This window comes from Rhinoderma darwinii, chromosome 5 (genome assembly GCF_050947455.1).
Source record: "Rhinoderma darwinii isolate aRhiDar2 chromosome 5, aRhiDar2.hap1, whole genome shotgun sequence".
Taxonomy (NCBI): Eukaryota; Metazoa; Chordata; class Amphibia; order Anura; family Rhinodermatidae; genus Rhinoderma; species Rhinoderma darwinii.
Window position 1 is genome coordinate 159,739,370 of NC_134691.1, and position 20,828 is coordinate 159,760,197.

At 39.9% G+C, this 20,828-nt stretch overlaps 1 protein-coding gene across 1 annotated transcript in view; it reads right to left on the bottom strand.

Moving 5' to 3' along the window:
* The window catches only part of EXOC2 (exocyst complex component 2), a 136,125-nt gene that overhangs the window by 13,599 nt on the left and 101,698 nt on the right, over window positions 1-20,828 (bottom strand). Inside the window, exons 17-22 of the mRNA XM_075826691.1 lie at window positions 20,520-20,600; window positions 18,719-18,778; window positions 16,520-16,581; window positions 14,629-14,695; window positions 13,623-13,739; window positions 5,780-5,921 (exon numbers count right to left, since the gene is read on the bottom strand). Of these exons, the coding sequence (XP_075682806.1) occupies window positions 5,780-5,921; window positions 13,623-13,739; window positions 14,629-14,695; window positions 16,520-16,581; window positions 18,719-18,778; window positions 20,520-20,600 (529 nt within the window). The remainder of the gene's footprint in view (window positions 1-5,779; window positions 5,922-13,622; window positions 13,740-14,628; window positions 14,696-16,519; window positions 16,582-18,718; window positions 18,779-20,519; window positions 20,601-20,828) is intronic.

The window sequence follows — 20,828 nt, forward strand, 5'->3', positions numbered from 1 at the left end:
TTATTGCCTGTCAGTGTAAAGCTATTGGGTCGTGCATAGAAGGAGAATAGTGCCCAATCAGACAGCAGATCTTATTTTTCTAAGCTGCTGTGGTCTGTGTGGTGACCACGGTCAAAGGACTTTTACAAAACGAACTTGCACTCCTGTACATTAATGGTATAAAACGGCTCAGACATCCCTTTAGAGCAATGTTCACAAGCTTATCGAGAGAAGCTACAGAAGTTTAATTCATGATATTTAATGCACAATTTTGGAAACATTTTTGGAACGTGCCCACATATTTAACCACATTTCCTGTTTTTTAGCAGTAGCTTTACGAATTGCCTATTGGTGTTTGTGCTAAAATTAGAATCAAAGCGCGATATAAATAAAGTAGGTACTTTTTGACGTGCAGAGCAGATAGGTAAAGTCACTTATTTTCCAAAACATTACCATGATGAGCACCTTTTCCTAGTCCTCCATTTATTGTAAAAGCCATCATTTTTAAGAAACAGAAGTAAACAACCAAGTTTACAATACATTGACCTTTAAACCACTTGGTGCAGATGTGTCTATAGGTGGTAAGGTATCAAAAATGAAGAATCCATAGACCACATTTTTTTTTTATAGACCATTTAACCACTTATGCGCTATTAAAATGCACTAATTTTACCTACTTAAAAGGTATTGTCCACTATTGACAATCATTTTATTTTTATTATCTCTAGAGGGTTACTTGGCATCTGATCACTTTCATTACTGGCATGGTGCAGGGTAAATAAAGCGTTATGCAACATCCATTGAATGTTCATGCAACAATGGACACTCATACAATACACTGACCTGCACAGCCCTCAAGGGGAAGAGCTGCTCTTATTTTGTGTGGAGATGCTCCCAAAAATATCTTATATATGCAATTTAATTTTATAAGAAAAACTTTCACGATAGAGCTTTCTAGTCTTGCATGTGCTGTGTGCAGGCAGGTTGGTTGTCACCTTTGAATTAGCGTCTCAGGTAATGATGGTAAAACGGTCATTTCTTAAACATTCTGACAGAATACGGAGGTTAATATCATATTCGGAGATGCTAATTGAAAGGTAACAATCAACATGGCTGCACTTCCTATTGTCACTTTTGCAAAAAACTCCTACAACAAAACAGAAATGTCAATATCTCTGTTAGGCTGTGTTCACATCAGCGTTGTCTTTCCGTTGAGGGGTTCCGTCTGAGCTTTCCGTCAGGGGAACCCCTCAACGGAAAAGCAAACGGAAACCTTAGCTTCTGTTTGCATCACCATTGATCTCAATGGTGACGGATACTTGGCTAATGGTTTCCATTTGTCACTGTTGTGAAAGGGTTCCGTTTATTTGACAATCAATAGCGCAGTGGACTCAACGAAGGTGTTGTTTGAAACAGTTGGCAAGCATGTTGAAAGACACATCCCCAACAACTAGCAGAATTGTGAATGCAGCACTGGACTATAGGGCCATGCACTAACGTGGTGGATTTTGTGATCATTTTCGGAACAGATTCTGCACTGAAACTCCACACCTCAATAAAGTACATCGCATGTGAATGGGGTTTCTAAAATCCCATTCACATGTAGCAGACTTTTTAATGCATATTTGAAGACACAGTGGGAATCAAAATCAGCAGCATGCCTATTATGTTGCCGAATTGCCAGGCAAAAACCGGAAGTAATGCACGAGGACTCTGAGAAACCCCCTGCATATTTTGTTCTGAACCCACCCCCTGTAAATCAGGATCAGTACAATATAAAGTACCGGTTTGTGTTTACCACAGCAACTGTTACATCAAGGACCCTCTATATTTTGGATGATAGGACCTGCAGAACAGTAACACAGTCATAGACATTTGTCATTCTGCACAGGAACTTGAGGTTCAGATTAGCTAACCAGAATATTCTTTTTAAGCTTAAAGTTGCTCTACTCTAGAGAAGTGCAACTTTTGTGGGCCAGAACAGTCACACTTCAAACAAATAGCTTGTTGGGTGTCATTGGCATTTATAATAGTAGTTTCACCGTAAGCAGAAAAGACACGGGGAAAAAAAATGTACTTTTATTCACATTTTGCGCTGGATGATATTTATAATGAACATGCGTCCTGTAGCTCAAGATCTACCTCTAGCACCACACGTTATTTCTGTGGTGTTTCTCCCCAGTGGTTTTCACCTTACAATGGTCACATCATATTAGGCAGTTTTAACTTTTTTGCTACAAGAGGTGTCTGCTATTTTTACCCAACTGACATCTTAGCCTTCTGACTGGCTAGTTAACACTTTACAGTGAATTCATCACACTCCACCTGTACCATATATCTTATAAGCAAGACCCATTGTGAGAAGTTCTAGTATTTGTATATCGGTATCCGAATACATAATAGTTTATTTTTAAAGAAATCGCTGATTTTTAGTCACTGACCCTTTAAAAAGTAAAACCTTTACAATACTCTAACTTTACAGTTAGAATATACAGGTTTTTCTTCTAAAACCGTTCGTATTCTTCTTGTTTTATTGCTACAACTCTGATCTCTGTGGTCAGAGCAGGAACCAGCAATTCCCACTTCTATTAGAAAGGCTGCAAGAAACGATCAATGACTGCCTGATTTTCCGGACTTTAACTAAGATTCCCAATTTTGGGCTGGTTATGTCATGTCAGGGACTAAAAAGCATTCCTAGTGGAACATAAATTTTATGTACATTACAGTATCAATGAGCCCATGTACACTATTATAGATTCTGTTTGCTTGCTTTCTTACCTCCTGACTTTTAGGGTCCTTGCACATGGGACGGAAATGCTGCGGCTTTTCCATCTGGATTTGTACCATTCATGTAAATGAGATTCAAACTAATCTCATCCACAAATATTTTCTGCATGTAAGTCACGAAACCAGAGCATGCTTTTCAAACCCGCAGCAGGCTCAATCTGATCTGGATGTTCACTGAGGATTTCACCCTTTTCAATGTAGAATGGGTAAAATCTGCAGCAAAATCCACACGTAATAGATGCCGATTTTGCTGCAGATTTGCGGTGTAAAAATCTGAAACAAATCCGCCATGCGTGTGGGTACCTTTAGTTTATTGTGCAGGATGCAGATGTTCAGTGGTTTATGATGCCTCGCAACATTTAACTTCTTGTCTGGGTGGCCACCAATAGAGTAGATGTAGCAACACTGTAACAATCAGAGAAAGTTCTATCCCCCCCCCCCCCCTAAGTGGACAAACTTTTTCAGTATAGGACCTACTTTTTGTGGAGCCTCAGTAAAGTAATCTACCACTTAACAAAGGCCAGGCTCATGTGGCAGATGGATAATACTGCTGCAAATGTTTGTATTCCACTATTTTAGATGCACCAGTGCCTCCATTATAGTGATTGCAGTCACAGTTACTTATTGCAGTTGCTCCACAACCATGCATTCTTCAAACACGACGGTGCTTCTTCTCCCCTCTACCCTCCTCTGTGCAACAGTGGATATAAGTTGTTGGAGTGTGTGTGACTTACATCAAATAATGCCAAAACTACAAAGTTGTCCTAGAAATAGGTGCGGAGTACAATTCATTCCAATATCTATGAATTGCTACAGGCTACACATTATCTTAGTTTTTATCATTATAACCAATTTTACATATCCCTGCAAAATTGCAATGTAATGGTTATATTTTATTGGTAATAGGGGGCAATAGGTTAAAAAAATTTCTTGCCTTTGGCAATTTTCACACCAAGTAATAGCACAGGTTGAGACTCCTATATGATTTGCCAATGAGCATTTTTCCAGAAAAGAGTGGTGACAGGCACAATGAAACACAGTTTTTCACTTTTGTATTCAAAGAAGCAGGAGAAAATTGTGACAAAACCATGACGTGCGCAGTACACCACTGAAGTTTCACTGAGTGACTCGGCTCTACTGTGCATGCGCCGATTACTTCACACTACACCCGGGTGTAGTGTGACGTAAATCGGCGCATGCGCAGTAGAGCCCATTTGACTGGTGAAGCTTCATTGCTGTACTGCGCATGCGCCAATTCAGAATCCGCGGGCGCGAGTACCATCACATGTGGGGCCAGGCGTGATCACGGCATCGACACTGCCTGGCCCTGTTAAAGAAGGAAGGGAGGGACAGACTGGGGATAGAAGTTATTGCAACGGTGACGCCCTTGTTGCTCCAAAAAGCTTATTTGCATATGAAGAATAATGTTATTATCGCTGCAACAGAACTACTCAGCCAAAAAATGAAAACCACATTACATTCATGTGAGGCTACACTATATTACGATGCTGCTGCTTTGATAGGCCAATTTCTGGTGACAGATTCCATTAAAATAATATTTTTTTTGTTTTTTAGATACAGCTTGTATGTATCCTGTACACATAGAAGCTATATCCTGCCGTCAAAGCAGATTCCGCCAGGTCAACTGCATGGACTGCTCCAGTGAAAGCCGGGTCCTGCATGTATCTGACACACAGGATCCAGCTAATAACTATCACATCTAAGTTCGTGAATTTAGATGTGATCATTATTAGCTGGATCAGAGACCAGTCATCAGCTCAGCTGAACTCACGCCGCGGCTTTGACAGAACGATGCAGCTTTTATGTATACAGGATACATAAAAGCGGTGTCTTAAAAAGTTTAAAAAAAAATGTAATAAACTCAATTTAAGGCTGGTTTGAAAAATCCCTAAAAATGTATAGTCACAGTAAAAATTATTTTGAAACCTTCAAAGTGGTAGGCATGTTGTGCAAATGAAACCGTACAAAACTCCCAAATTCAAGGTTGTTAAGCAACAACATAAGAAAAACACCAAGGGGGTGCATAATTTCGCAAGGCATTGTATTTGCATAACAGGAGTTATACTTCGAAACCCATACAAGTTTAACAGGGTCATATGCCAAAGTGTGGTCTAATCCCGAATACCACCTTACAATACCTAAAAAAACTCCCGTAATATCCGCATTATGCTGCCATTCCTGTGGCAGAAAAATTGAACAAGGTCAGTCAGTCTAAATAAGGCTATGTTCACACGGGGTCTTTTGCCGAGTTTTTTGACGCGGAAACCGCGTCGCAAAACTCGGCATAAACGGCCCGAGAACGCCTCCCATTGATTTCAATGGGAGGCGTCGGCGTCTTTTTCCCGCGAGCAGTAAAACTGCCTCGCGGGGAAAAGAAGCGACATGCCCTATCTTCGGGCGCTTCCGCCTCCGACCTCCCATTGACTTCAATGGGAGGCAGGAGAAAGCGTGTTTTCTGCCCGCGGCGCTCAATGGCCGCGGGCGAAAAACGGCGCGATCATTGCTATTCACACGGAGTATTTTGGGGGAGGAATATCTGCCTCAAAATTCCGTTTGGAGCTTTGAGGCAGATATTCCTCCCCCAAAATACTCCGTGTGAACATAGCCTAAGAGTTCAGCTGACGTTTCCTGCCCTGCATTGACATCTGAAATAGAGCAATGCCAGGCAGGTTAAAGAGACCAGCGAATTTAACAACTGCACATTTTTCTCTATGGTTGGCAGAGCGCTCAGTTTAAATGTCAGGTCAGACAAACGATAGTTTCTGACAGTGGAATGAAATTATTTTCCTTTGTCAGGATCCTACTAGGAATTTAGTCCTCTGGGAACGCCTAGGAATCAAGAACTTTGGGCAATTGCCCCAATTCCCTACCGGAGTATGACCCCCGTGACCCTGTTGTCATAACAAATGTAAGAAAACAATTGTGTAAAAAGTACATTGTAACTTGCACATCTTATGCAATAATAATATGTCAAAACACATCTGTGGATTACCTGTGGGCGTAAGGCAGTCTTTCCAATCAAAATACCCAGCATAAATGCCAGGCTCCAAAGATCCAACTATGGGGTCGGCTTTAATCTCGATAAATTTTTCAAATAAACTTTGGTCGAGTTCCTTCAGAGACTCCGTGCTGGCCTAAAGAATGAGAACAACAATTAATGGCTGGTCTTCCTTATAGTTCCACTAAGAGCAGAAAGGAAATACATGAAGACAACACTAGTACATGGCTCATACATATATGTGGATCAAAACTTTTTTTTTATATTATATATATATATATATATATATATATATATATATAAAACATTTTTTGCCCATTTGTACTGGGAAAATACTTTGCTAAAATGCAAAAACTGATATACAAAGGTTGTAAAACACACGCAAGGAGAAAAGTCCATGCAGTAAATTCCCTTTTATCTTGAATACATATACACAGTTAAATGTCTACAATGTGAATGTTACAGTTTCTGTATGGACTTTTTTTTATTTTTTGTCTAATATTATATTGTCTTTTTTCTAAAGATTGTCTTATCTATATGCTGTAAATGGTATACGCTACTGCCTACAGTTTTACCTGTTATTGTATATGCTGAATCTAATTCTGTGATTTTCAAACTTACACTACCGTTCAAAAGTTTAGGGTCACTTAGAAATTTCCTTATTTTTGAAAGAAAAGCACAGTTTTTTTCAATGAAGAGAACATTAAATTAATCAGAAATACACTCTATACATTGTTAATGTGCTAAATGACTATTCTAGCTGCAAACGTCTGGTTTTTAATGCAATATCTACATAGGTGTATAGAGGCCCATTTCCAGCAACCATCACTCCAGTGTTCTAATGGTACATTGTGCTTGCTAACTGTGTTAGAAGGCTAATGGATGATTAGAAAACACTTGTGCAATTATGTTAGCACCGCTGTAAACAGTTTTGCTGTTTAGAGGAGCTATAAAACTGACCTTCCTTTGAGCTAGTTGAGAATCTGGAGCATTACATTTGTGGGTTCGATTAAACTCTCACATGAAAGCTCTCTTTTTCTAGCCATTTTGAAACTCGACAGTCTATTCTTGTTCTTAGAAATGAAGGCTATGCCATGCGAGAAATTGCCAAGAAACTGAAGATTTCCTACAACGGTGTGTACTACTCCCTTCTGAGGACAGCACACACAGGCTCTAACCAGAGTAGAAAGAGAAGTGAGAGACCCCGCTGCACAACTGAGCAACAAGACAAGTACATTAGAGTCTCTAGTTTGAGAAATAGACGCCTCACAGGTCCTCAACTGGCAGCTTCATTAAATAGTACCCGCAAAACGCCAGTGTCAACGTCTACAGTGAAGAGGCGACTCCGGGATGCTGGCCTTCAAGGCAGGGTGGCAAAGAAAAAGCCATATCTGAGACTGGCTAATAAAAGGAAAAGATTAATATGGGCAAAAGCACACAGACATTGGACAGAGGAAGATTGGAAAAAAAGTGTTATGGACAGACGAATCGAAGTTTGAGGTATTTGGATCAAACAGAAGAACATTCGTGAGACGCAGAACAACTGAAAAGATGCTGGAAGAGTGCCTGACGCCATCTGTCAAGCATGGTGGAGGTAATGTGATGGTCTGGGGTTGCTTTGGTGCTGGTAAAGTGGGAGATTTGTACAAAGTAAAAGGGATTTTGAATAAGGAAGGCTATCACTCCATTTTGCAACGCCATGCCATATGGACAGCGCTTGATTGGAGCCAATTTCATCCTACAACAGGACAATGACCCAAAGCACACCTCCGAATTATGCAAGAACTATTTAGGGAAGAAGCAGGCAGCTGGTATTCTATCTGTAATGGAGTGGCCAGCGCAGTCACCAGATCTCAACCCCATAGAGCTGTTGTGGGAGCAGCTTGACCGTATGGTCCGCAAGAAGTGCCCATCAAGCCAATCCAACTTGTGGGAGGGGCTTCTGGAAGCATGGGGTGAAATTTCTCCCGATTACCTCAGCAAATTAACAGCTAGAATGCCAAAGGTCTGCAATGCTGTAATTGCTGCAAATGGAGCATTCTTTTACGAAAGCAAAGTTTGAAGGAGAAAATTATTATTTTAAATAAAAATCATTATTTCAAACCTTGTCAGTGTCTTGACTATATTTTCTAGTAATTTTGCAACTCATTTGATAAATATATGTCTCATGAAGACAACCCCTTTTTAAATGGAATATGGCCGGAAGCTGAATGTCCGATCAGCTTTAGTAATCATTTTAGTCTGAATTCACTTCTGCTGTATTCTGCAGTCAGATTGCAGCAGAACAACTACATGGATATTTTTAGTATAAAATTACAAAGTTACTCATAGGGGGTTATCCAGGATTTCAAAATTGATGGCCTGTCCCTAGGATACTGCGGATTAAAAGAGAAAAAGATGGCGCTTCATAGTGTGGAACCTTAGTGGGTTTAGATTAACATAAGTAAAAGAAGAACTGCCCACCTGTTCACAACTCTGTGGATAAATGGAGGACGCAGATACTATTGGATGTGGAGTCGCTAGCAGGGCAAGGGGGGGGGGGCTCGTAACGGCAGACAGCACAGACGCGCTAATGCCGCAGGCCCCGTAGCAGCAGCTATGGCTGCTACAACAGAAGTTTTGCCACTGGATAGCCCAATCCTTTGCTGTGACTGAGAACTGAAATGCTGAGTTCCCGGTCACTAAAAACCCCGGAACACAGAGCTCAAACAAATGAAAAAAAAAAAAAGAATTTCCGGGTAAACTAAGAAATAAAAAAGAAATACTCCTATTTAGAATGCAGCATTGTAAATCTTGCTTTTGGCTTCGGGGCCCAAAACACCATTGGTCATGAAAGGATTAAAGTGCATTAAAGAAAAAAAAAAACAATAAAAAATAGTACATACGAGTTAACCCGTTCGTGACCACCAATACGCCTTTTCACAGCGGTCACCAATGGCTCTTTTACATAGGCCAAATATTGGGCAAACGAGTATTCACAGAACACTCGTTCCCGATCATTGCTCTGTGTAAACAGGGCAATGATCAGCCAATGAACGAGCAAACGCTCGTTCATCGGCTGCTTGTATGGTTTATGCAGCCTAAAATATTATCTGTGTCGGCAGCACGTCTCCCTGTGTAAACTGGGAGACGTGCTGCCGACATGATAGAAATGTATAGGGACGAGCCATCGTAGTAATGAAAGGAGCAAACGAGCGCCGATCAACGCTAGTTTACACGGCTCTCGTCGGCCCGTGTAAAAGGACCCTTAGGCTAGGCCGCCGTCTTTTCCCAGCGTCCTGTTCCTGCACAAGTGTACTGTGTGGGCTGAAATGGGTGCTCAGCTGTCTCATGACAGCAGGGCTCCTACTCGAACTGTCGCGATTAAAGATTCCTTCGATCGCAACCGTTTAACCCCTTAGGTCAATTGCGACTGCAGCATCTTAAGTGGTTTACAGAGGAGGAGCCTCCCTCTGTCACCCTTCGTGGCCCACACATGTGATCACGGCCTGCCATGGCTACATGCCTATTAGGCCGTTCCAGAGGCATGGGCTAATATATTGGCTGTCAGTTTTACACTGACCGGCAATAATGCTTTGATACGAAGGGCATGGGGGGGGGGGCACAAAACATTGTTTTTCCATTAAAAGTGGTAATACACATATGGTATCTCTGCGATTGTAATGACCCAAACAATAAAGTTAACATGTTATTTAAACTGCAAGATGAACATCGTAAAACAAAAACTTAAAAAGCAACAGCGGAATTGCAATTTTTTCCCATTCCCCTATAAAGAAAACAGTAATAAAAGTTAAACAATAAGTCCCATGTATCTGAAAATGGTAATAATGAAAACGACATCTCGTCCCGAAAGAAACAAGCCCTCATTTTGCTAAATCGACGAAAAAAAATACAAAAAGTTATGGCTCTTGGAATGCAAAACCAAAACATTTTAGTTCGAAAGTAGTAAATCATGAAAAACTAGGGCTGGGCGATTAATCGAATTAATACGATTAATTCGCTCTGGAGGACAGTCACGAGTCTGTTTTTAGACAGAATCGTTTAATCGATTTCATACTGGCACTTGCAAGCTGAGCTACAGGAGGAAGCTCCGCCCCGCCGCATCGTCACCTGTATGTAAAATGGAGTCTCATTTACCAGTGTTGCACCCCTGCGCTGACGCTGTCCGCCATTCCATCCGTTTCAGTGTGGAGAGAGGAGACCGTGTACAGGACGCAACAATGCTGTATCCTCCCATCTCCTCCTGTGGCTGCCTGACGTAATGCTCCGCAGTACTGGCACGGCATGCCAGTACTGCATCTGTTAGTCTTCTATTGGCTGGCAGCTTATGAGGTCATATGCTGTCAGCCAATAGCAGGAGGGCATTCAGAAAAGGGATAGGGATTAGCGTACTCGACAGGTCCAGAAATGACATGGTCCCTGCAGGGGAACTGATTGTTCACATGCAGCTTCTATCAGTGCTAAGAGCTGATCTATGGTGGATGTGGGGTTAGCGAAGCCAGGCCTGCGGCAGTCATCTGATTGCAGTAAAGATGTTACTTCTGCACTTTAGGCTTGGGCTTCACTATGACATAGCTTTGCCCACGAGTAACGGTAAAATTGCAGGATTACCGCATTGTGACCTCAATGTTCAAAATTTTAAAAAGGCGCATGCGAATTTCTGACCATCGCAGTTAATCCATCATGGCTGCATTGTTTGTGATTGTTGCAAGGTCGCTTGTCACTTTTTTCCCATATGCTGGAGAATGTAAACGGAGACTGGTGGGTAGGGTTGGAGAGGGCAGGCTGGCTATTTGTGGGAGGCAGGGCTAATTATTTACGCATTTTAAAGGCTAGATGAGTGAGTGACTATATGTGCTGTTCCTCAGAGCCCCAGGTGAGCTAAAATGGTGGTCTTTTTAGCATTTGTTTGTGCCCCCAACACACACATAAACCAGTACCCTCACTGTATCCCTGCTGCACCTCACCACCTTATACTTTGCTGTTCCTGCTACCAGCCTATCCTCAGGTTATCTTAAAGGTTATGAACACCTTTGACTTATTTCATTTTTTTTATATATAAAAATGTCCATTAGTGTGTTTTATGCAACTTTCAAAATACTTTTTATTAAAAATTATTTTTTACTTTTTCAGATACAGCTGCTTTGTATCCTGTATACAGAGCAGCTGTATCTTTCGCTAAGACCTGAATTCGTCAGGCCAGCGGGACTGATGAGTTCAGTGTCAGCGGGTCCTGCAGGATCGAGCTGTTACCGATCACATCTAAGTTCATAACTTGTGATCGATTACAGGTGGAAAACGCAGGACCCGCTGACACTGAACCCGTCAGTCCCGCAAACCTGACGGATTCAGGTCTTAGCGAATGATACAGCTAATTCATGTTTATACTGCGTTACACCGTAGCTATCTAGCAGTATTAGCGGTTTGACAGATTCCCTTTAATGCAAGTCACTGTATAGAAAAGTACAGTAGACTATTAATAAAATCGATTTAAAAAAAAGAAATAAAAACAATTTGAAAAAGTTGCAATATGGCCTTAAAAATTAAAAATGACCCATAAACATAACATTTTATAAATTATTAGAATTTCAGCAAACTATTATTTTTTGTTAAGTTTGAATAACATTTATTGCAAAAGAAATTCAACAATTTCATACTTAGGCCTTGTTCCCACAGTGCAGATTTGCAGCAGCTTTTGCATGTATTTTTTGAGCCAAAACCAGGAAAGGAATATAAACAGAACAAATATATAAAGGAAGGTTTTTCGGTCTGCTCTCCTAGATCCAATTCTGGTTTTGGCTTAAAAAATGCATGCAAAATCTGCACTGTGGGAACATACCCTAAAATATGCTTTTAACAGATATGAACAGGATACACAAATAACACACATCTATGGAAAAATATTATAGCTTTGATCAAAGTCTTGATAGGTCAATCAAAGATAACACGTAACAAAAAAATAAAATGAAAGTCGCCTACTCTGACATTTTCATTCTTTGAAAAAAAACAAAACCATATATAACTTATAAAGGAGAACCAAAGTGACAGATTTTATTGATTATTTTTCTTTTATGATAAAGATCTTAAGGGTAAGCTGCTGACATGGAATATTTATGTGCGATCAGTAGAAATCTGATAGCAGGAAGTAGATGAGTACTGAGCATGATCTGTTAAAGACCTTGTTATTAGAAAACCTTACCTGTAGTTAAAGGGTTTATCTGACGGCAGGTAAAAAAAAAAAAAGAATACACCAAGCACCTATAACCATTGACCTACAATGTAATTAAATTATTTTCAGCGTAAAAAAACTAAATCAATCAATATGTTCCTACCATTAGATCCATATCGCTGTAAGACTTCCTGGTACTAGGCGGGACTGCACGCTGTTCTTGCGATGTTTTCCTACATGTTCCATAATACATTGCTGTCCTCTCTGCAGAGTTATCGCCGCCCACCAAATCCCTCTGCCCGTCCTCCAGTATTGTTCCGCCCCTAGTCTGCCTACAGTTTCCCACATCAGAGTCTTCCACCTCGCTTCTACTAAGCAATTAAACCCTGCGCAGGCGCAATGCTATTGATGCAGGGGGCTGGGTTAGTAAACTTATGTCAACAGCGCCAGTCCCTTGCAGTCACATGTTGAATAACTTCAAGGTCACGTGTAGCAGCGTCGGCACGTCATCAAGAAAACTACAGAATAAACGGATCACGTGACTGCTATAGCGACTAGCGTTATTATCCAAAACCGCTATAGCAAGTATATTGAGAACAGTATGTATATGTAGTGACTAACTGTTTTAGAGTATGTTTATGTTGTCTGGATAACCCCGGCTATGTAAACCTTTGAAAGGAATTTTTATAATAAAAAGGTCAATCAGTGTGTTTTGTGCAACTTTATAATTATTTTTTATTAAAAATTATTTTTACTTTTTGAGATACAGCTGCTTCGTATTCTGTATACAGAGCAGCTGTATCGTATGCCAAGACCTGAATCTGTCAGGTCTGCAGGACTGATGGGTTCAGTGTCAGCAGGTCCTGGGTGTCTCTGTTGTGAAATTAGATGTGATCGTTAACAGCTCGAACCTGCGTGTCTGCCGCTGACACTAAAGCAGTCAGTCCCGCAGACCTAACGGATACAGGCTACAGTGCAAGATACAGCTGCTCTGTACACAGAATACAAAGCAGCTGTATCTCAAAAAGTTAAAATAATTTTTAATAAAAACTAATTAGAAATTTGCACAAAACACACTGATTGACCTTTTTATTAAAAAAAAAAATATTCCTTTCAAATGTTTACATAGCCTTTAAGTGTGAAAGTGAAGGACTTTTTTTTTTTTTTTTTTTTCAAAATATAGTAGCTAAATGGACTGTAAGTACCTACCAAATGAAACCATACAGGATACCTAAGTACACTTAGTTTTTTTAAGTTTTCTCTATGTAGAATAAGGCTCTGTTCACATCTCTTTTTTTGCTTTCAGTCAGAGGTATACGCCAGTAGAATCTCCCGATGTATATCTCTGACAAATGGCTGTGACGTATGCAAAAATGTTTTCATTCATTTCTCCGTTTAACGCTCCTTAACATCTACACTTGGATCATTATAAAAACAAGAGGGGTAAGTGGCGGTTTTAGTTGCTGGGCATATCCTGGGTATTACTATCTTTTCTACCGACTACTTCAAAATATATATCACTTATGTAATGCACTCACAGGCTAGATAACCTCATCAACTGAGACAGTGGAAAAAATCACGCTTGCGCACTTTGTTATATACGGGTGACGTGCAGACAATGACACAAAATAAAGCAATCAGTATCTACAGAGAAAATAAAAAAAATACCTTTGTTATGTTCTCTATTCCTTGGAAGCCATGTTTCTCAAAATGGTCGGCAATGTTTAGTAAGGTATGTCGTTCCAGATAGTTGCAATTGCTCAGAACAATTAAGAGCTTTTTCTCCTAGGAATATGCAAGAAAGAAAGAAGAAAAAAATATTTAATATAAAGACTTGAAATCATTTGGTCATCGTGTAAGGGGCTAATTAATGTAATCACCAATTTGTCTAAGGCCTCATTTAGATGTACGTAATGAAGCCGCAAGTATGTAATGCAGCCGCAAGTCTAATGACCCAAATTAACATCATTATACGGATCTATGATGCGGTTAGTTCATATAATTTCAACCGCGGTAGGGCTAGGATTTGGACGTAATACTTTGGCAAACATTGCGACTGCATTACAGACGTCTGAATGAGGCTTTAGGCTCTGCACACATCACACTTGAGTCTTCTGTCGGCGGTATATGTCAGGAGGACCAGAATCACTTTCTTTGGTCATAATGATTCAATGTTCATACCAACGTGCAGAATCGACACACAAACAAATATTTTTGTTTTTCGTGACACCTTATGATGATGAAGAGGGGGCAAGATTGGCTAAGCATTAATAGGAGCTTGGAACACCTACCTGTGTCCGTAGAACAAGGATATCAAACCGGCAGAACTGAAAAGTCTGTATATGGATAACCAAGGTGGAGGGGGTGGGGATTGGGAAAAGGGAACTTCTGACACCGGTTAAGAGCGAATATGAATGTAATGTTGTATGGAAGATTTCCATTCCAATGAAAAATTGAGGCTTTTCTTTAATGAGCATAGACTAAAATCTCCAATTAAATCACATTAGCTGTATAATTTCAAGCTCCTACCACTTTATTCCCTAGTTGCAATAATTTTCACAACACCTTCACCCAGAGTTGCTATAGATATGTATTTATCAACATATCATTTCAAAGTCTCAGTTAACAAGTATATCTAAATCTCTAACGCAATAAAAAAACAACAAAAACTTACAGAGGATATTGTGGGTTCTTCATTAAGACTTCCGAATAAATCAGGAGATGAAATATCAGCTGAAACACTTCGAAATAAAAAAATAAATTGTGAGAAATACAAGAAAAGCATCAACAATTACTTTATTTACAAATCAAAAAAGTCCTGAAAAGTCCTGATAATTATATCATTACCATAATTCAGATTTCTAGGAATTTCTAACCCTGTAGGCTGTTGGAGATTGTTAATCACTAAAATATGCTGAATGCATTTAAAAATAAAATGTCTGTTTTATCTGGTATTCTGTGGGAAAAAAAATAAACTCTACTACTTTTGTTTAGTTTAGTTTGTTGAGAAATTAGTATAGTATTAAGTAGTAAAGAATAGTAGAAGAATTAAAAGTGTTTTACACACTTTCCGGTCTTTAAAAAGCGTGTGCAAATAGTTTAACTGCAGTGAAATAAGTATCTTACTAATATGCTGTCTGTAGCTGATTTGTCTCTGTAAGCCAGTCTTAAGTGCAGTCACATGACCATGCTCCTGGCATTTATCTCCTGCTTGTGTGACATCCAGACAGACAGGTGCACAACAAGACGGGAAGTGAATAGGAATTTTGGAAACCGCATATATCTACACATCCCGTCCTGTTGTGCAACCATGAACCACCTGGATGCGGCAGCCAGTGGGACCTGCATCTATCAAACATTTATTGCATATCCTCACACACCCCCTGCAGTGAGGATGAGCTTGAATGGAGTGGCGGTCGAGCTGCCTTATAAGTGAGGTTGCCTTGTCGTGGCAGGTGGGCTCACACAATTTCAGTAGTAATGCATATTTATTTACATATAGTGTTTTAGGTGGCATTGGTGTTCACAGGGTGCTGTCGCCATTTTCTTGTGTATTATTCTCCAGTCACGGGTTTACTTGCACTTGTGTACACGTTTTATTTATTTTGCTGCAATGTACTGATCAAACTTTCTAGTATATATATATATATATATACATACATACATACACACACTGCCCCCCTGTTGAATGTACTATACAGTCCTTCTGTAGATTCTGACGTACAGCCCCCCACCTTCCCCTTGTAAATAGTGCCCCCCACCTCCTACTTGGAGATAGTGCCATACAGCCCCCCACCCCTCCTTGCCAAACAACAAAAAAAATTATACTCACCTAGGCCCTTTGTAGATCGTGCCATACAGCCCCCACCTCTCAGTTGTAGACCGTGCCATACAGCCCCCCCATCCCCCTGCCATACAGCCCCCCCATCCCCCTGCCATACAGCCCCCCCCACCTCCCTCTTGTCATACAGCCCCCCCACCTCCCCCTTGTCATACAGCCCCCCACCTCCCCCTAGTCATACAGCCCGCCAAACAAATAAAACAAAAAAAATTATACTCACCTAGGCCCCGTGACGAATGGAGCTGCTCCACAACGCCGATGGGATTTTCGCGTAGGCCGACTTGACCCAGTGACGTCATCAAGCCGGCCTGCGCAATGATCACGTCCCTGCACCTGATAGGCTGCAGGCCAAACAGCTTGTTGCCTAGTAAATGGCAGAGCAGGGAGATATCACCCTGCTCTGCCATAGTGTTCAATAGTATCCTAAGGACACAGATACTATGGATGTGGTCTCGCTACCGCTACAGCAGCTGCTAGAAGCACCAAGCATGCCCCCCTGTGCCTGGTGGCACCACTAGCAGCCGCTATGGCGGTAGCGACGCAATGCCGCCATGCCCCGGGCCCCATAGCAACTGCTATGGCGGTTGTTACGCCACATATACATATATATATATATATATATATATATATATATATATATATATATATAAAATGCAGAGTGTATTCATGTATAAATGTGTCGCTTTATTAGCAGAAAATAAAGTTACAATAATTCGTTACATACTGCATTGTATCCACATCTCCATCAGGTTTGTTACTCAGGTACTCAAGGGTTGATATGAAAGTCTGGTTATAAAAAAACAAAGAAGTGTAGTATAAGATAACAGGTTTTATCAATAATGATGAAGCACATATACATGTAACCTGCGTTATTATTCCAGATTACTGTATTTTTCGTACTATTAGACGCTTATTTTTGCTAGATCAAGGGTAGCAGGAGAACCTTAGCTGTTTGTCATAGATCCTGGCAGGGCAGCTGTGTAGAAGGAGCATGTACTGTGCCGTGTGTACAGAATAGTAACCGCTCACTGAACAGTCAGACCTTATATACAGACTCTGACGTAATCTCACGCTCAGTGATCTGATAACACGGACATATGTACACACAATACAGTAAATCTGTACAGTATCTGCTCTGCAAGGACCCTTTAGCCAAACCTCCCCCACTATTGTTTAACCCCTTGCCGTCGCAGCGATTATTTTTGTTTTTCATCTTAGTTTTTTCCTCCTTGCCTTCCAAAAGCCATTACTTGTATATTTTTCTGTTGACATAACAATATGAGGGCTTGTTTTTTGCTTGATGATAGTTTTAATGGCACCTTTTTATGGACCATATAATTTACTGGAGAATGGCAAAAAAAAATTTGCTGTAGGGTACAATTGAAAAAAAAAAACAACTGTGATTACTTCATGTTTTTTTTTGTTTTCGTTTTTAGGTCATTAACCGTGTGGCAAAAACAAAATGTTGACTTTATTCTGCGAGTCAATTCGATTACGGCGATATAAAATGTATATATATTTTTCTATAATGTACTACTTTTACAAAGAAGAAACTATTTGTAAAAAAAAATAAAAATATATGTTTTGTGTCGCGATATGAGCGCCATACCTTTTTTATGTTTTTGTCGATAAAGCGGTATGAGGAACTATTATTTTCGGAGCGCACTGTAGTTTTTACTGGCACCATTTTGGAGTACATACAACTATTCGATCACTTCTTATTCTATTTTATTTGGGAAAAAGGTGACCAAAAAACAGCAATTTTTTTTTTTTTTACGGCGTTCACGGTGTGGGATAAATAATGTTATATTTTAATAGCTAGCCAGATTGTTTTTAACTTTGCCACGTTTTTATTTCCGCATCGCTATATGAGGTTTTGTTTGTTGTAAGAAAAGCTGTATTTTTTTTAGGCGCCATTTTACCTTACACATAAGTAAGCGATAAAATTATATTAAGTCTTATTACGAGTTAAATTCAGAAAAAAAGCAGTTGTGCCATTAATAAGGTGTTCATTGTATTGCTATGGTAACATATGTTATTTACATTTTGTGATGTTATTTAAGAAAGTGTTTGGAAAATATCTGTTTCTTGTCATAGTTTTTGCGCTGCAATTTTTTAAAAACTTCACAAAAAACAAACAAACCATATAACTTATTTTTCACCCGTTTTTCTGCCTACTATATACTGGCATATAGAAATATATCTGTATAAACAAGCACATTATGCCTTTGAATAAGATTCTTTGAGGTTTTTAGGCAGAGAAAGTCTCTCCTAGATAACAGTGCCGTCCAGGTTCACGGATAGGGTATGTGCACGCCATTTGCCGCGTTGTTTTTCACTCACGGCCGTTGAGCTCCGATGGGCAAAAACGCAGCGAAATACGCTTTCTCTGCCTCCCATTGATGTCAATGTGAGATCAGAGACGTAAACGCCCGAAGACAGGGCATCTCGCTTCTTTTTCCCGCTCGTGGGAAAAAAACGCCTCCGCCTCCCATTGAAATCAATGGGAGGCATTTTCGGCCGGTTTTTGGCGTGTTTTCCGACGCGGTTTCCGCTTCAAAGAACATGTAAAAAAAACTCAGTGTGAACTGACCCTTAGTGTTTCTGTCTCCCATACATCAGGACCTGAGTTTGAAACCCGGATGGGACCAACTTAAAGAATAGACTTAAAAAGAGTTAAATATATGCAGTAATTATTGTTGCAAAAGATTAAAAAAAATATATATATATAAAAAATCCTCCTAAAGAACTTGAAGGTAGATTTATTTGAGAAAAAAAAAAAAATTTGTATTGCTGATTCAAGCAAATCTGTTGTTACTTTGGTAAAATTTGTTGTATTGATAGTGTCATATTAGCGAACAACTCGCGCAGTGAATTAATGTAAAAAATGGGTTTTCCTAACACTGAAATAATTACTACAGACCTGGATTATGTTAATGCAAAGTGCGCACACGTTGTCCTGTGCTTTCTGCTGCTGAAAAATCTGTATTTGGAAAGAAAAAAAAAATAAATTTTTTTTTTTAGAAAAGACAACAACAAAGTAAACTGTATACAATAAGATAGCACATAAGAAATGAATTGACACATTTTTATTTAAAAAAAATGCATAACATGGGAACGTCACCCAAAAATACCAATTCCCCATGGCATTTAACCCCATACAGTCACTTGAAGGACATTTTTAAACCATACAAACTATGTTCCAAAGGCAATATATTTGCAAAATAATTTAAGGCTATGTTCACACCTGCGTCAGTGTGTTCCGTTGTTCTGCTCAGTCAGAGGAGCAGAACAAGGGAATAACGTAAGCAACGCTACCGTTGCATAACGGACACCGCCAGCGGCCGACAGAACCCATTTACTTTAATGGGATCCGTCGGCATGTCCGTGATTTCACTGGAGATAATAGGGCAGCATGCTGCGCTATTCTCTCCGGTAATCTCGGCCAGATCTGCGACGGAGGCCCCTGAGCTTCCAACGCAGATGTGAACGAGGCCTTCTGTGGCTTTCCGGTTTTATGTTAATACAATTTATGCAACTTTCCAATATATTTTGGACATCAGTTCTTTGAAAGAATTTTTCAGTGAAAGAAAAATATTATTTACAATCTAGTAGCTGAAAACCTGTCCTGATCATATCCAACTGAAATAAAGGTGCACTGCTCATTACAGTGTATCAGAGCTTTTGTAATGAGCCACGCACTTGTGTTACTTGGACAAGATCCATTGGATGTGAACAAGAATGTTTCTAAATTACGGACAGCAAACCAAGATCTTAAAAGTGTTGAAATTCAAAGTACTTTAAAAGGTCGCATAACTTTTCATTAAATAATGAAAAATGTAAAGTAGCGTTAGAAGGTGAACCGTCTCTTTAAACTGAATGTATAGAAGGGGTTCTCTCATTTTAGCATCCTCTGACATGACAGTAAGATACGAGAGTAAGTTACATTACAGGAAGTCTGGGATCCCTCTTTCATACGTCTTCCTAATTCCCACTGTGTACGCACAACCAGCTCTACAACTATCTGTGGCCATGCTCAGTCACAAATCACCAGAATGTCTCGAGAAAGGGAACACTTATTTTTTTAACGTCCAATCAGCTGTTAATTGGCCGATCACAATATTAACTCCTGGTTATTGTAGACTACTAGACAAAAAAGATAAAACTTTTTTTTTTTAAAAAACAACAACATTTTTAAAGGTGTATATAGCCTTTAAAAGGAAATTCTGAAGTCTTGCAGTTTTCACACTGGCCCCCGAGTATCACAACAGGCTGACACTATATGTTCTGTAGAGGTCGCTTTACATCTTCTGCTGTGTATATTAGGGGCAGCGTCAGCATCTCATTATTATAAGAGGGCAGGATTACAAGATGAAGATGTCCAGGAAAAAAAAATATTCTTCTTGCCCCATTGAAATAAACATGTTTATTGGCAGGTCGGGGGAGATAGAGGTCAGTCAAATGAGTGTTTAGCCAACAGCTGTCTAAGGTATCGTTCACATCTGTGTCGGATGCTCCATTAGGAGCCACGTTGCAGATCCAGTAAAAAATGGCGAACAAAATAACGCAGCATGCTGCGCTATTTTGTCTGGTAAAACCATAACGGAATGGCTCTGTCGGGCGCCGTTGTACAAGACTCCGTATCTTTTGACTTGTCCATTAGGAACTAAGAAAACAATAATGCATGCACATTAAAGCACAAGTATGAGCCTCGGTATACTTACACTTGCTTCAGCAGGCTTACATTCTATAACACCTTTCAGTGACTGCAGAGCCAGAGTAACACTCTGCTCAAATTGCGATGGCTAGAAAATGTTAAAATATTATAAAAATATTAATATAGAGAGAGAATACATATACATTGTACGGCTAGTCCTACAGTTATTTCTGTGAGAGGATGCACAGCTGCATTGCCTTGTGATACTGGAGGAGGAAATAATGTAGAATACACTCCTCAACATCGAAATGTAACACCAAGAAGAAAAAAAGTCTTGGAATTGTGGAAATCGATAGACATGTTAATGATATGCAAA